The following is a 14,027-nucleotide window of genomic DNA, read 5'->3' on the forward strand; positions in this document are numbered from 1 at the left end:
CCTCAGCAGGCACAGGGGCTGCCCTGCCTGGGGACAGCCCCGGGACTTTGCTGCTGGAAAAGCCTCTCCGCCTGCAAACGAGGCCAGCTCGAGGCCTTGGTTAAGATGAAGCCTTTGGGCTCTCCTGTCCATGCTCTCTCAAGGTGTCTAAAGGGGACTTTGTGACAGGTCAGGGACCTGGGCAGCCAGGTTCTGCACCGCATTATCCTGTGCCAGCCCGGGGCTGCTGCAACGGGGAACAGGAGCAGCAACCGTTACCTCCTGTCACTGGATGGGAGCAGCAGCTCTGTCCCGGTTTGCCCGGTCTCCTTTGGGCTGCAGCAGCTACACTCCCATCACTGCATATTTCTGAGGGTTACTCTGCACGGAGTGACCCCGAGCCTTGCAGTGGCCCCCTCGGGCTGCTGGGACACTGGAAGGAGTCACTGGGCGCCCTCACCTGCTGCAATAAACCGGTTAAACAAGGGCTGAGCGTGTCCCCGAGCCTCGGGGGGTGCCAGGCGTTTTACTGCAACAGGGACTGTTTTACAGGCTGCGGCTGTTTCTGAACTGTGGACTCCCCCAGCTGGTGTACGCCTGTATTACCATCGGACACCGTCCCTCCAGTCCAAAACGTCTCTGAGGACACACTGCAAGACCAACCCCAAAGACTCACCAGCCTTTGGGGATGTCTGGTCAGTCGGAAGCCAGAGGGGACATCTGCAGGATGCCGCAATGGCATGGCCCACCAACGTGAGCAGGGCAGCACCACCACTGTCTCGTCTGTCCTTTGGGAAGGGGAACAAGATCATTGTGTGCTCACAGATGCTTGGTGGGGTCTGTCTCTCGAAGTCTGAGCACTGTGGGATGCTGGATGGGAATGTGGGAAGAGCCAGACCCCCAGCAGCTGGTTTCTCTATCAACATCCATAAGGGAAAACATCACGCTCAGATGGCTTTGAAGCGCGACTCCAGAGAACACAGCCCCAACACCTGGCCCGTGCCACACGTTTCAGGTCACTTGCCCTCTTTTGGGCTTTGTACATGAGGTTCTCTGTACATAACAGGTTAGTGGCCACCCCTGATGGAGCTGAAAGCCTTCTTTCTAACACGTAGGAGCGTCAGGAACACTGCTGATGGTGTAAGCAGGAAGGCGGCGTGTACCAAAGAAATTGCGTAGCAGTACTCATCCTCGCGTGGTGTTAAAGAAGCTGGTGGTGATGGTCATCACTGCTGCAGTGATGCAAGGGGCCAGGCCAAGGTGCGGGTTTACAGCCAGCCAGGGTGGTGCTCCTCCTCCACTCCACGTTCACGCAGGCACCATCCTGCTTTAACAGCTCTTGGAGACAGAGGTTGCCAGGAGCCGAAACAACCCTCCAACAGGAAAATGAAACCCTGCACGTTTTGGCTCCAGGGGACCCTCTCCCCAGCTCAGTAAGCTGATGCAAGATGCTTGCTGGGAACATGCTGGCAAGAGTGGGAAGGTGGTGATGCGGGGACGCATCCCTGCTGGCAGTGGGTTCCCCACTCCTGGAGGGGAAAAGTGGGATCTAGGTGGGACTGGGAGCTCGCTTAGTGGGAGCACCATCTATCGGAAGCACCACTGGTTTTGCCTGTGACTTCGTAAGGAGCTAATGGCCAACACTTGACTAAGTCCTCTGCTGGACGACAGAGAGGACCAATCTGCTGCCACCCACAGGAACTTTCCCGTACATACCTGCCATGCCATCCTTGGCCAAAAGCTTACCCTTGGCTGGCAGTAACTTCTCAGCCTTCCCTCAGGTCCCTCAATCCAAGTGAGCATTCCTCTGGGCGACACTGTCTTCATCCACTGACCACGTGTCACCACTTCCTGCCTGGTTTGAGAGCTGACATCATCTAACTGGGATCAGGTTTGCAGTGCCTCATACTGCACAAAATACCAGCAACCACCTCTCCCGTGCCCACCTGGCCTTTGCGTTTCCTGCTGTGCATCACCGAGACCCAGGACAGACACACGGTGTTGGTACTTCAGGGACAAAGCCTCCCAAAAGGGAAGCAATCCCTCAATAGCACGCGTGGCCTTCTTACGGAATTACTTACAATGGAGCTTCATCAAAAAGGCAACCTGTTTGCAGAGACGTGGCCAGTGAAAAGATCCATGTTGTCCCATCCTGTCAATGTCATCTAGTAGTCGTCTAGCCAAATAGAATGTGACTGGGGTTCGAAGTCACATCACGCTTACTTCCAGGTAGAGGACTCTGCAACAGGAACCTCAGGGCTGCGGGGGCTGTCAGAGGGGTAACGGGTACCTCTGTGCTGGCCCTGGTTAGCTCGTGTCACTGTCAGCGGCGTGGCCAAGGTCTAGGAAGTACCTTAGGTGTGGCAATGTGACCGGCTTTCTGTCAGGAAGGAGAACCGCAGGAGCAACAGCTCCAGGGACAGGAGGGTCAAGCCACAGAAATGGCTCAAAGTAAACCATGAAATATATGCTGTTTCAGTGTCTGACAAGAAGGGGAAAGCCTGTAGCACCCGGTGACCTTCATGATGGAGGGAGGAAGGGGAGGGAAACAAGTGTGTTTGCTTGTCCAAGGGAGGTGGATGATGAGAGCAATGCTGGGCGGTGGACAGACTTGTCTAGGTGGACCATGGGCTATCTTACCAAGACACTCCAGGCTGTGCCAGATTAGCCGGGGCTTCTTGTGGTGCTACAGCAAGCAGAGGTCTTGGCGAGGGTTTCGGGGAGCAGGGAGGGCGCTGGCTTAGCACTCTGTGGTGTGCTCGCCAAGCTCCTGAGGAGTGGTCTCGGGGGGGGGGAGGGGGTCCCTGCCTGCTCTTCCCACCCAACCCAGGGGACCCCTGGCTGCCTCTGTCCCCCCCCAGCCCAGCATCACCCCACGGCTGCCCAGCCCCATGGCTTCCTCTGTCCCCCCTCAGCCCAGCATCACCCTGTGTCGACCCCACAAAAATGCCAGGCCCAGGCAGTTGTGTACAAAACCTGAAATAGTTTACTTTGCTTTCTTTTTTTTTTTTCCTTTTTTTTTTTCTTTTTTTAAACTTTGCTCTAGGTTTACTTAGATTTCGTGAACTCAATACAAGAGCATTTGATATGAACCGGTAAATAAAACACCGTCATAGATATAGATAGCCACGATAAACTTTGTTAGAAATGTACATGTCGCGAAAAAATAATAATACTAATAATAATAATCATAATAAAAAAAGCCGGCGTGACGCCCAGGCCGGTGCGGCCCTCCCGGCCCTCGCCCACGGCCGCGGGTGGCTCTGGTTCCCCGCGGGCGCCGCGCCCCGGTAATGTGTGTATATAAACAAAGCCCATAAGAAATGTACAAATATAAAAAGCTACAAACATTAATAAATTACATCGTCACAAAACACGGAAACACTCCACAAGGTGCTAGTAAAATAACTTGTCTCCCTCCTCGTACAAGAAGTTACGCAAAGAGCTGGTACCGGTGGGCGGCGCCCCAGAGAGACTTTCCCCTTATAAAAAACCGGTGGTGGTTATTCCAAAAGCTATGTACAAGCTACATTCTAGGAAAAGGATGCCTCGGGAAACGCAACTACACGGGGTGACAGGGGAGTTGCCTGAGAAACGCACCCAACATCTCACAGCCCAATGGCCGCCGCTGCCCATCGCCTCACGGCCCATCACCTCAGCCTGATGACTGCCACGGCCCATCGCTTCACAACCCAACGGCCGCTACCGCCCATCACCTCACAGCCCAACAGCCGCCACGGCTCATGGCCTCACCGCCCATTGCCTCACAGCCTGACGGCCGCCATGGCCCACCTCCTCACAGCCCAACGGCCCCCGCCCCGCCGGCCCCGCTCCGGCCCAACCCGGTCCCGCGGCCCCGGCCCGCTCGGCCGCCCCACAGGGGCCGCTGCCGCCGCTCCCTGCCCGCTGGCCGGGCGGGAAGAGGCGCGGCGGCCGCCAGCCTCGCTACTGCTGCTGCTGCCGCACCGGCGGCTCCGCCCAAGGGCCGGGCCGGGGCAGGGGCCGGGGCCGGGGGACCAACGCGCTCCTCCGCGGCCGGGATTAGTATTAACTTTTTGCGGCTGGTCACTCTCAGCACTCTGAGAAAGGACATCTATATTAAAAAATATTTATAGCAGGATTCTGTACACTCCGACCGCTGAAAGTTAACGGGATTACTGTGGTGGTGGTGGTGGCCAAGAGTCCAGCGGCAGCGTCCCCGGGCTCCCGCCGGCCTGGCCGCTAGAGTAGCAGCTTCCCGTTCCGGTGGATCTTCAGGATCTTGCCGAGCCGCTGCTTGGCCGTGGCCATCCCCTTCTTCGTGCGCTTTCCTGGAAGGAGAGTGGGGCAGCGGTGTGAGGGCCCGCTCCTGCCCCACAGTCACCCCCCACAATGACCCCACTGGCCGCCTCCTTCCCCTGGAGCCCCCCAGGCCACCCTGCAGCCAGCCCTGCCCCTGCCCAGCACCCCTCCAGTGCGGGGGCTCCCCCCCAGACACCAGGCAGGGCTCTGCAGGGACCCGGCACCACTGTGGCTGGGGTACATCCCTCACCTGCACCCGGGGATGTCCCCCTGAGCGCACCCTGATCAGGGTAGAGGCTCATCTCATCCCTTCTCCGCTGGGGATCCCTCATCTCATCCCTTCTCCTGCCTCCACAGTGCCAGCCCTGCTGCCCTGTTCCCGGGGTGACAGCCAGAACCCAGCCAGGCCAGCACTGTCCCACTCCTTAGCGCCTCACGAGCTCCTTGCAACAGTCAGGCTGTCACCAGGTTCCCGCAGGCTCCCCACGGACGTCTGGGCACCTCTGTGCCATCCCCAAAGGACAACCTGCGGCACAGGGATGCTAAGCTCGCATCCCACCACGAGTCCTGAGCCAAGCACTGCCCCGAGGATGCTTGGTTCCTTGCCCACCACACTGAGACCAACCCACCTACCGCTGCAGCTCCACATTTCTTCTTGCCCTCTCTCCCCCCAGCTCTAGAGACCACATGCATCCAGACACCCAAAAGACACACACACACACACTTCACACACACACACTTCCTACAGATTCAGGCCAGCACCAAGGCACCACAACGCACCCAGAGTGGACAACCTTCCCTGACCCAATGAGAGGACACCACCACCACGAGCCCAGGCCCTTGCTCATGAGCTGTGCAGTTCAGTGAAGCCTGTGCTCCCTGCATACTGGTTCTGGGACTGGTGTGGCTACCACCTTACGGCCAAAATCTCCCCTGGTCGCCAGGGCACCTGGCACTGCCGGGCACAACACAAAACACCCAGGCTTTTCTCTTCCCATCATACCACTGCTGGTGCACTCTTGTGTGGTACCTGCAGAGGCTCAGCTCCTCTCCGCTCTTCCCATCTGCACTGAATGCCTTAAAGACCACGACAGTGTGGGTGACACTTTCCATGGGAAGTTTCCTCATTTCTCGTCCTTTCGCCTCACTCCGTAAGACTGAGACCGTCCCTGAGAAGGTCCTACAGCTCCCTAATTCTGCTTCATCCCACCATCTCCTTCCACAGTCCCTTCATGCCCAGTGATGCATGATCTGGTAGTCCCTGGGCTCAGGACTCTCCAGTGCTCCATGCAGAGAGATGCCCTGAAGTCCCCTTGGTGCCCCAAGCTGTCCCAAGGCCCTGCACAGGAGGCCCTGAAAGTGCTCTGCTGCCTACAAGTCAGCCACTTGCTTCCTTGGCACATGGCTCCTTCCCTCCTTTGAGGAGTGAGCTACGGGCAAGCCACTACCCACTACCACGGGCAAGGTGTGATCCACAATGCCTGGTCAGCTTCCCTTCACGACACCCTGACTGGGCCGCCCAGCTCACCGGCCAGACCGGGCTCCAGCTCCATTCAGTACTCCCCATCACATCTTCCACTGGCTTGGACCTGTTTCACTAATGCCACCATTTCACCACAAAGACACAATTCCATGCAAATATGTTAATTCCTCTCTGGTTTTGCAGCCAGTCACAGGTGTTACCAGCTCCTGGAAGGACCCCGGCACCCACCATGGGTTACACATGTCCTCCTGCATGGCCCACTCAAACTGCTCTGATGTTTTACTGCAGGACACCGTGCACTACCTCTAATTTGCTCTGCTCAAACATAGGGGAAGGAAGGAGACATCTGCCATGTTGCCTCACTTTTTACATCAGAGCTTCTCCCAGTGGGATTGACACTTTATCTTCAAGGTGCCTGTCCCACACCCTGCCTCTGTCATGCTTTCTGAGCAAGGTTCAAGCGGAGAATAGGAGATCCTAGTCCAGAACTTCAGGACGGCCTCAGCTTTCCCTACAGCGGACAACAAGCGACCTCTCCTCTCTCTTGGCTTAGGTTGTGTAGCTGTGTTTGACATTCCTCTGCTCCCTTGTGGCAACTCTCAAGACAAGTTTGCGGGTTTTCTGCTCTACACCCGCTGGGTAGGATATCCTCGCCCATCATGTCAGCATTGGTGTACAACCACCACCCAACCACAGCAGTGCCTGAGCTACCCTGGGCAGAACAGCCTTCACGGATGCATCTTCCCCTGGACAAGGCTTCACCAGACTGGCTGGACTGTGATGTGACCACTGGAGGTGTTCCTCGGGAGTACTTCCTACATGGGATGCCTCACACCCTGCAACAAACAGCCCAGCAGCCTATTTGGGCCCACAGTGCTGGGACAGCTAAGGCCATGGGCCCCATCTCCAACCAGACCTGACCTGCCAAAGCACCTCCACATATCCGTGACAGACAAAACACGTGAGGGCCCTGCAAAAGGCATGGATTACATGACCAATTCACACTTCCCCATTCCTACACCGTAACCCCAGGCGTTTCCTGGTACCTTTGGCGGAGGCATTGTTCTGCGAGGATGATGAGGGTCTCCTCTGTGTGAGGAAAACACCGGGTGCCATCGGCTGCGATCCCCTGTTAGGCTGGGCGACCCCAAAGGTGCTGGCCCCCGCGGTGTACTCGTGATCTGTGAGGCTGCTGGCATGTGACTCCAGCTTCGGCTCTGGCGAGCTGCCCTCCTGAGCCGGTTTGTTCGCGTTGTTGGTTGACAGCTTCTTTTTGGTATTTTTTTTCTTCTTGCCTTTTTGTTCCTCCTTTAAAATGACAAACATGAAGCTCAGATTAATCCCCAGAAGACCTTTAGCTACAGCAAGGGCCAGCGGTGTTGCTTAGGGTCCTGATACAAGAAAAACCCACGGAGTTTGCCATGTACAAACTGCTTGGGGTCTGTTCCGACACCATCTCACTCACAGCTCTCTGCTGCACACACACCTTTGCCCTTTTTGCATCTACGTCTGCGCTTTGTGCAGAGCCTCCTGGTCTGTTAACTCTGCACTCACTGCGGTGAAGGGCAGCCAGCCAGGACCAAACTGACCCTGCCGTGGGACACCAGCGGGGTTTGGCGTGAACAAACCTTTCGATGCTCCACAAAAACTGGCACCTCCTATCTTCAGGTATCTTCATACACTTCCACAATAGCATGGAGGATATTAAACATCCCACTGATTCACAGACTCTGCCTCCTGCTACGACACACATGGTATCTCTCGCCCTGTAACTGCACTTAACACACCATGAGAACGGTGGTCTGTCACCATCCTGGTGCCCTTGCCTGCCTTCCGTCCGCTTCTCGATGAAACCCTGCTACCGTCCTTAGAGCTCTTCTACTCAACTGTATGCATCACAGACACACAGTGCCACCAAAAACCACACCTCCAGCAACTTGCCAAGGTGTCTCACCAACCTTGCTCCAGCAGCCCTTGTCACCTTTGCGCCTCATGGTGTCACATTTGTGGGCCTATGTGTGTTATGCGCTTACCATCTATCTGACCTCTCCAGAGACCAGACACTTACCAACTCCCAAAGTGCCTCAGTATCTTTGCTGAACTGACCCAATGATTCACCAAACCTTTGGAAGTAAATCCCTATGGTTCCCAGCAGCTGATTTCCACAGATGAGCCAATCACACCAGTCAGACTCTCCAATACACATCAATATGCAGTTCATGCACACTCCTCTTGGGCAGCCTCCTTCTGCCCTAGCCCGGCAGCTACGCATGCTCGCTCATACTCCTCTACGCTTCCGATGCATTGCCTGCGCTGTGCCACGGCGTTGTCAGACACGCTGTGACACTAATGGACTGTCATCCCATTTATTTCCCCTGAGACTGCTGAGCCTTGTGTCACTGGCACGAACAAAGACTGAGGAGGACTGGCACTGCGCTGTTCTTTGGGCATGACTCTGCTGCCGGGGGAGAGGGCTTTCATTCTTGACAGTAACTTCTCAAGCAACCTCACCTGCTGTGACAGCTTTGCAGCAGCAGCGGCGAGTCCGGTTTCAATGGAGGCAACTCTTGTGCCCTCTCGCACGGGTCTGTCTTGTCGAGGCACCGAGGGACCGACTCGTGCTACAAGGAAAGCAGATGCAGGTGAGACGTGAAGAACGTGCCTGTGTGAGCACCATAACCACATACGAGACAGCGAGGCTCTGCCCTCCTGAGCCTCAGCCCTTCCTTCCCCAGGACAAGTCCTCCAGCCACAGTGGCTTGGGGAGAAGGTGCCAATGAAGATGTAACAGAGATGAGAAACTTCACCGGCAGCTGCAGCCACCTGAAGCCAAAGTCAAGGGAGGTTTCTGCCCACGCTACAGAGATAGTGATGCCAGCATCACTTCAAAATGGACAGTGTTCACCGCCCCATCAGCTGGGGGTGACATGCAGCCACTGCACGATGAAGCTGATGAGACATGGGCTGCTTGTCACACACACAACAAGCCAGGGAGACTCTCCTGTTAGTGGGACACATCAAAGGGGTCTAAGGACCCCCTGGCCTGTCACTGCCTCGGGTGAGCTGCAACAAAAACACCCTCCCAGACCACCAGCTTTGGCTGAACCTGGAGGAGACCATTCCCACACTCTCTCATTTCTCTTTACACAGTCAACACCTAAAAGCCGTGGCTACTCAGCTGTCTGGGGTTTCACTGTTGTATCAATGCTAAGGTGGCCACCAATTGTTCCATCACCAAGACTGTGAAGAAAAATAAACCCACAACCCATCCAGAAATGACTTTTTCCTGCCACCTGCTTGATGGAGGAAGGCTAACACTGCTTAGCATGAGTCCCAGCTCATGACATCACCTCCCACTGCGTTGGAAAGGATTTATCCTTCACATGATAAAGAAATCGCTAGTTGTGGTCTTACAATTTCCACACTCATTGAAAAATGGGGGTTTTTTAGGCACCTGCATGACTTAGCCTGAGTCTGGGCAGCACAGACCATATGGACTTACCCGTTGGACTGTAAGGGGCATCATCTGAACTTTTCCTTTTCTTTGATCGGGATTTGAATACTGGATTATCTTCATCTGATTCCAGAGAAGGGTAAACTACAGTAGGAAACAAAGACAATAGTTTCAGTGTAGGAAACAGCTCTAGCCTGCACAGAGGCCCACTTACAGGTGCGGTGACGACAGCATCACAGCTAGAACAGCAAGGTCCTCCAGAGGTACCACTGAGTGGTGACGCAGCCGCAATGCTCAGTGGACTTTGTCCTGCTCTCATCCACACACTACACTTAGGAGCTGTCGTCATTAAACTGTCACCGACTACTTTTAGGATACACAGTGAAACTTCTCAGGAAAAATTAGTCTTCCTCCTGTCTGTGGAGTGGCAGCACAGCTAGAAGAGATGTGAACTGATGCTGGAGACACATCAGCCAACTGCTCTATTCAGCACCCACCTTCCTGGCCCCTGTGACTCCCGCATTTACATAGAGAGAAATTACACGGTGCTGTTTACACAGACCTTGAAAACGGCTTTCCTTGACTTAGGTGTATCCAAAAGATAGAATCATAGAATCATAGAATGGTTTAGTTTGGAAGGGACCTTAAAGCCCACCCAGTGCCACCTCCTGCCCTGGGAAGGGACACCTCCCACCAGACCAGGCTGCTCAAAGCCCCCTCCAACCTGGCCTTGAACCCCTCCAGGGATGGGGCAGCCGCAGCTTCTCTGGGCAACCTGGGCCAGGGTCTCACCACCCTCAGCAAAGAATTTTCTCGCACACCACCACCAGCAAAGAATTTCTTCCTGAGATCTCACCAGACCTCCCCTCTTTCAGTTTAAAACTGTTCCCCCTTGTTCCCCCTTGTCCACTCCCTTTCCTGGAGCCCTTTTAGGGACTGGAAGGGGCTTTAAGGTCTCCCCAGAGCCTTCTCATCTACTGAACAACCCCAACAATGTCAGATGAAAGTGAACCATTCTACCAAAAGACCCTTCACAAGCTTCTGGGATAAACGCCAACTTATCTGTCTAAATTCTGTCCCAGCCTTTAACATGTTTTTTTTCATGAGTCTGATTTTCTTGCCAGTTGCCATTTGTTACATCATGGTGATTTTGGCATTATTGTGGCATTTGACCACTGACACTAGAAATCTGCTGCTCAGATGGGGCACAAACAGAGCCTCTGGAAACCAAGCCTGCTCACAGCACAGACTCTCCATTTGCTGTCAGCATGGACACATAATGAGCAAATCCACCCCTCGGCAGAGCGGTGGCATCTGTCTGTGAACCACAGCCCTGCCCAACACCTTCATGGAGCTGCCCTTTCCCAAAGCACCTTGCAGCAGTATCGCTGCATCCCAGCACCTGGAGTGCACCCTCAATGGCTGGGCAGCCTCTTCTGCAACATGTCACCACATCTCTGTTCTGCCTTGGCATTTCTGTTAATAATGTGACAACACACACACTCCACTTCTCCAGCCACAACAGATGATTTCTGATGGCCACACTTGCCAGGGAGACTTCAACGCACACACAGACTCTCCTGTTATGCAACATAAACCTCTACCAACTTCTTGCTCTCCTTGGTACTTCAGGCTTTCCAGTCTCTATCAGTCTTCACGTGATTACTTTTCTTCATTTCCTCACTACTTATATTCAAAAATGCTCCTGCAGATTATTATGGCAGAACTGATATAACTGGGTTTGTGCCGATCTCTCCTTCAGCTGCTTGCACTCTCTGCCAACACTCAAAATACCACTGGATCCCTTTTTCAAGTACAAATTCAATTCCTCACTCATTTTAGCTAGATATTTTATTGCTGTTGTACAGACCAGGACATTTCCGTCACAAGTACCAGTACGTGACGTGTTTCTGGGACAGGTTCCTGTTTCTTGGTTGACTGCCGCAGTTGTGGTGGGCTTCCATGCCTCTTAACATCTGATTGTGACATGCCTCAAATACATTCTACCTGGATGGCCAAATCACCACCAGCTCTGCAGTTGGTCTACCTGTCACACGGTGTTTGCTTCATTCTGCCCTGCAGATCTCTTGTTATCTGCACTCCTTCTCTCCCAGATACCCAGAGGATTTCAACGTGACACAATGCGAGCAAGCGCATCATGAGAAACGTGGAGGTATTTGCAAACATGCACAAATACGTCCATGCACACCCAGGCAAACACTCACACTTTGTCCTCTCTACTTACCGTAATCGGAATCTTTAAAACAGGCATCTAAGTGGTCCTGATCTTCATCGTAGTCTTCAATGTCAATACTGTTCTTTGTGCTTTTCTTTAGTAACCGTTTGCTGGCATTTTTGTTGCTGCCACCACCCGTTTTTTTAGAGTTCTGTGTGGAGATGGAGTTGTTCTTCGCCTGATTGGTACCCCATGTGGTCTGGAGGCAGGACTCTGAGGCCTGGAGGTTTGCCATTGATAGCATGCCCTGGATGGCTTCCTGCGTGCTGGGCGAGGCGGGTGGCTGACTTCAGGGAGACAGTGAGAAATACAAGAGTTATTAGTGAGTCCAGGAAAACGTGAACCCCTCACAAGCAGTTGACTCCATTCACTGCACAGTGTTGCTAGAAGAGACTTCCCGATTACTGTCCTTTGAGCATCTGGGTGTGCCACCAGCGACACCAGTTATTTTTATGCTAACAGCAGTATCATGGACAGCATAATAGATTTGGGGTTGCTGTCCCAGAAATGATGGAGCTGTGCGCCATGGGGCTGGGCGTGTGATAGGCATCTCCCTGGGAGCTGCTGTCACTAGTGGGCGAGGACAAGGGTCAGGTAACTTTTCAAAGCCCATAACTGCCTTCCCAACCATTGTTGAAAAGTGTCTCTACTTCCAACTAGAGACATGCAGTGTCTCTACTACCAACTCTGAGGGCTTATGGGGCAGCGCTGGAGGGGGATGTTGAGGTGGGCTTCTGCTACATACATAGGGCGGGAGCCCCTCTGCTATGGAGACAGGGTGAGAGAGTTAGGGGTGCTCAGCCTGGAGAAGAGAAGGCTCCGGAGAGACCTTAGAGCAGCTTTGCAGTATTTGAAGGGGGCCTAGAAGAAAGCTAAAGAAGGACTTTTTACAAGAGCATGTGGCAATAGGACCTTGTCCTATGGGTAAGGGCTTCAAACTGGAAGAGGGGAGATCTAGATGAGATCTCAGGAAGAAATTCTTTGCTGTGAGGGTGGTGAGAGCCTGGCCCAGGTTGCCCAGAGAAGCTGTGGCTGCCCCATCCCTGGAGGGGTGCAAGGCCAGGTTGGAGGGGGCTTTGAGCAACCTGGTCTGATGGAAGGTGTCCCTGTCCAGGGCAGGGGGTGGCAGTGCGTGGGCTTTAAGGTCCCTTCCAACCCAACCCATTCTGTGATTCTACGATACTGCTAAGCAGGTAGAGGAAGAATTTGAACAACTGGAAGGAAGCTCATGATCACAGGTCACAGTTCTCCCTGGGGACTGTCACCACTCCAGGATCTGCTGGAAGAGCACCACGATAGGACACAAGCAATTCAAGAGATTTCTGCAGTGCATTGGGAGAGTTTTCTGATGTGGATGTGGGATGGATTGATTATGGGAGATGCTGGAGAGATATGGACTGGATATGTGCACCTACAGGGTGGGTGGAAACCTTTATTTCATTGAACTTGCTTTGAGGCAGTTTATTGCCAGTTTTCAACAGGGACTGTGCGTCTACTACAGACAGAAATATATTCCTACAGAATAAGCTGCGGTCAAATGATGTGTAAATTCTGACTGGCATGTACGCATAACAAGGTGGGAAAGCACCCTCCCCACCATACAGAAGAATGTAGAAGAACGATAATCTCATCAGAGAACACCAGACATTAATTCTGCACCAGGCGGAACGCATCATCAAATATTTCCACAACTTTGGAGTTTGGGCAAATAGTGAAACACAAAAAAAACTTGCTGTGGTAATGACTTTTTTAACGGTTATGCAATAGAATCCACTAACACACAGCATTTCCCAAGGAAATTAGCAGTACCACATCGCTTTCTCCGATTTGATCTTAATTTAATCCACTTTAAACCATTACAGGACTCCGGATAGAGTAACGTACAAGACATAATGAGAGTTTCTGGGCACTAATTGCATTTATAAATAATCCTGAAAATGAGGTAAAACTGGTGTTAGCAGTTAGCAACTCAACAAACAGAATAACTTTGAAAAACTTATTTAGGGATGAGACACTTTAATTCCTCATTATCATGCCAGATGCCTTAGCCTTCTCCCTGCCAAAGGCATATTTTGCATCATCTATAAGAAATTAACGTATTTTCTCTCAATTTTTTCCCCCCAACCGTTTTTGCAAACACTGGACTCTCAAAACACTGCAAACAGACCATCAAACACTGACCACTAAATGGGCAAATCAGAGAGGAACTGCCTTAAGCAACACAAGCTTCCACAAATAAGTTGTGGAATATGATCAAAACCAGTGGTTTTGAGAGTGAAACCACAACCTGACCGTGTGGGTGAAATGTCTCACAGAGACCGAGCTGCACACGGGGCAAAGTGTTTCTCATTAGGGCATGTGCTTGCCTGCACTTCCATTAGAGGTATTTCAGCTTCCCAAGCCAAAAAAAAATTCAAGAAGAATCAGGAAGCAATTTTTAAGCTCTGTGAGGCCATATCCCCTTTCTGTAGCCTCAGCAACCATTAAAAAAATACATTTATGAAAGTAAACTATCTGTGAGTTTCAATTATGACTTAAAAAACATGTAAAATGAGAGCGGGAGCAGGAGCAAAGCTGCCCGTGCTGCTGCCCCC

The 14,027-nt window shown here is 52.9% G+C and overlaps 1 protein-coding gene across 1 annotated transcript in view; it reads right to left on the reverse strand.

Annotated features, from left to right (window-relative positions):
• Nucleotides 1-4,200: 4,200 nt before the first annotated feature.
• The window catches only part of PHF2 (PHD finger protein 2), an 88,491-nt gene continuing 78,664 nt past the window's right edge, over nucleotides 4,201-14,027 (reverse strand). The window contains exons 18-22 of the mRNA XM_074152680.1: nucleotides 11,443-11,720; nucleotides 9,246-9,341; nucleotides 8,255-8,364; nucleotides 6,790-7,051; nucleotides 4,201-4,289 (exon numbers count right to left, since the gene is read on the reverse strand). Coding sequence (XP_074008781.1) covers nucleotides 4,201-4,289; nucleotides 6,790-7,051; nucleotides 8,255-8,364; nucleotides 9,246-9,341; nucleotides 11,443-11,720 — 835 coding nt within the window. The remainder of the gene's footprint in view (nucleotides 4,290-6,789; nucleotides 7,052-8,254; nucleotides 8,365-9,245; nucleotides 9,342-11,442; nucleotides 11,721-14,027) is intronic.

Source organism: Numenius arquata, chromosome 8 (genome assembly GCF_964106895.1).
Source record: "Numenius arquata chromosome 8, bNumArq3.hap1.1, whole genome shotgun sequence".
NCBI classification, from domain to species: domain Eukaryota; kingdom Metazoa; phylum Chordata; class Aves; order Charadriiformes; family Scolopacidae; genus Numenius; species Numenius arquata.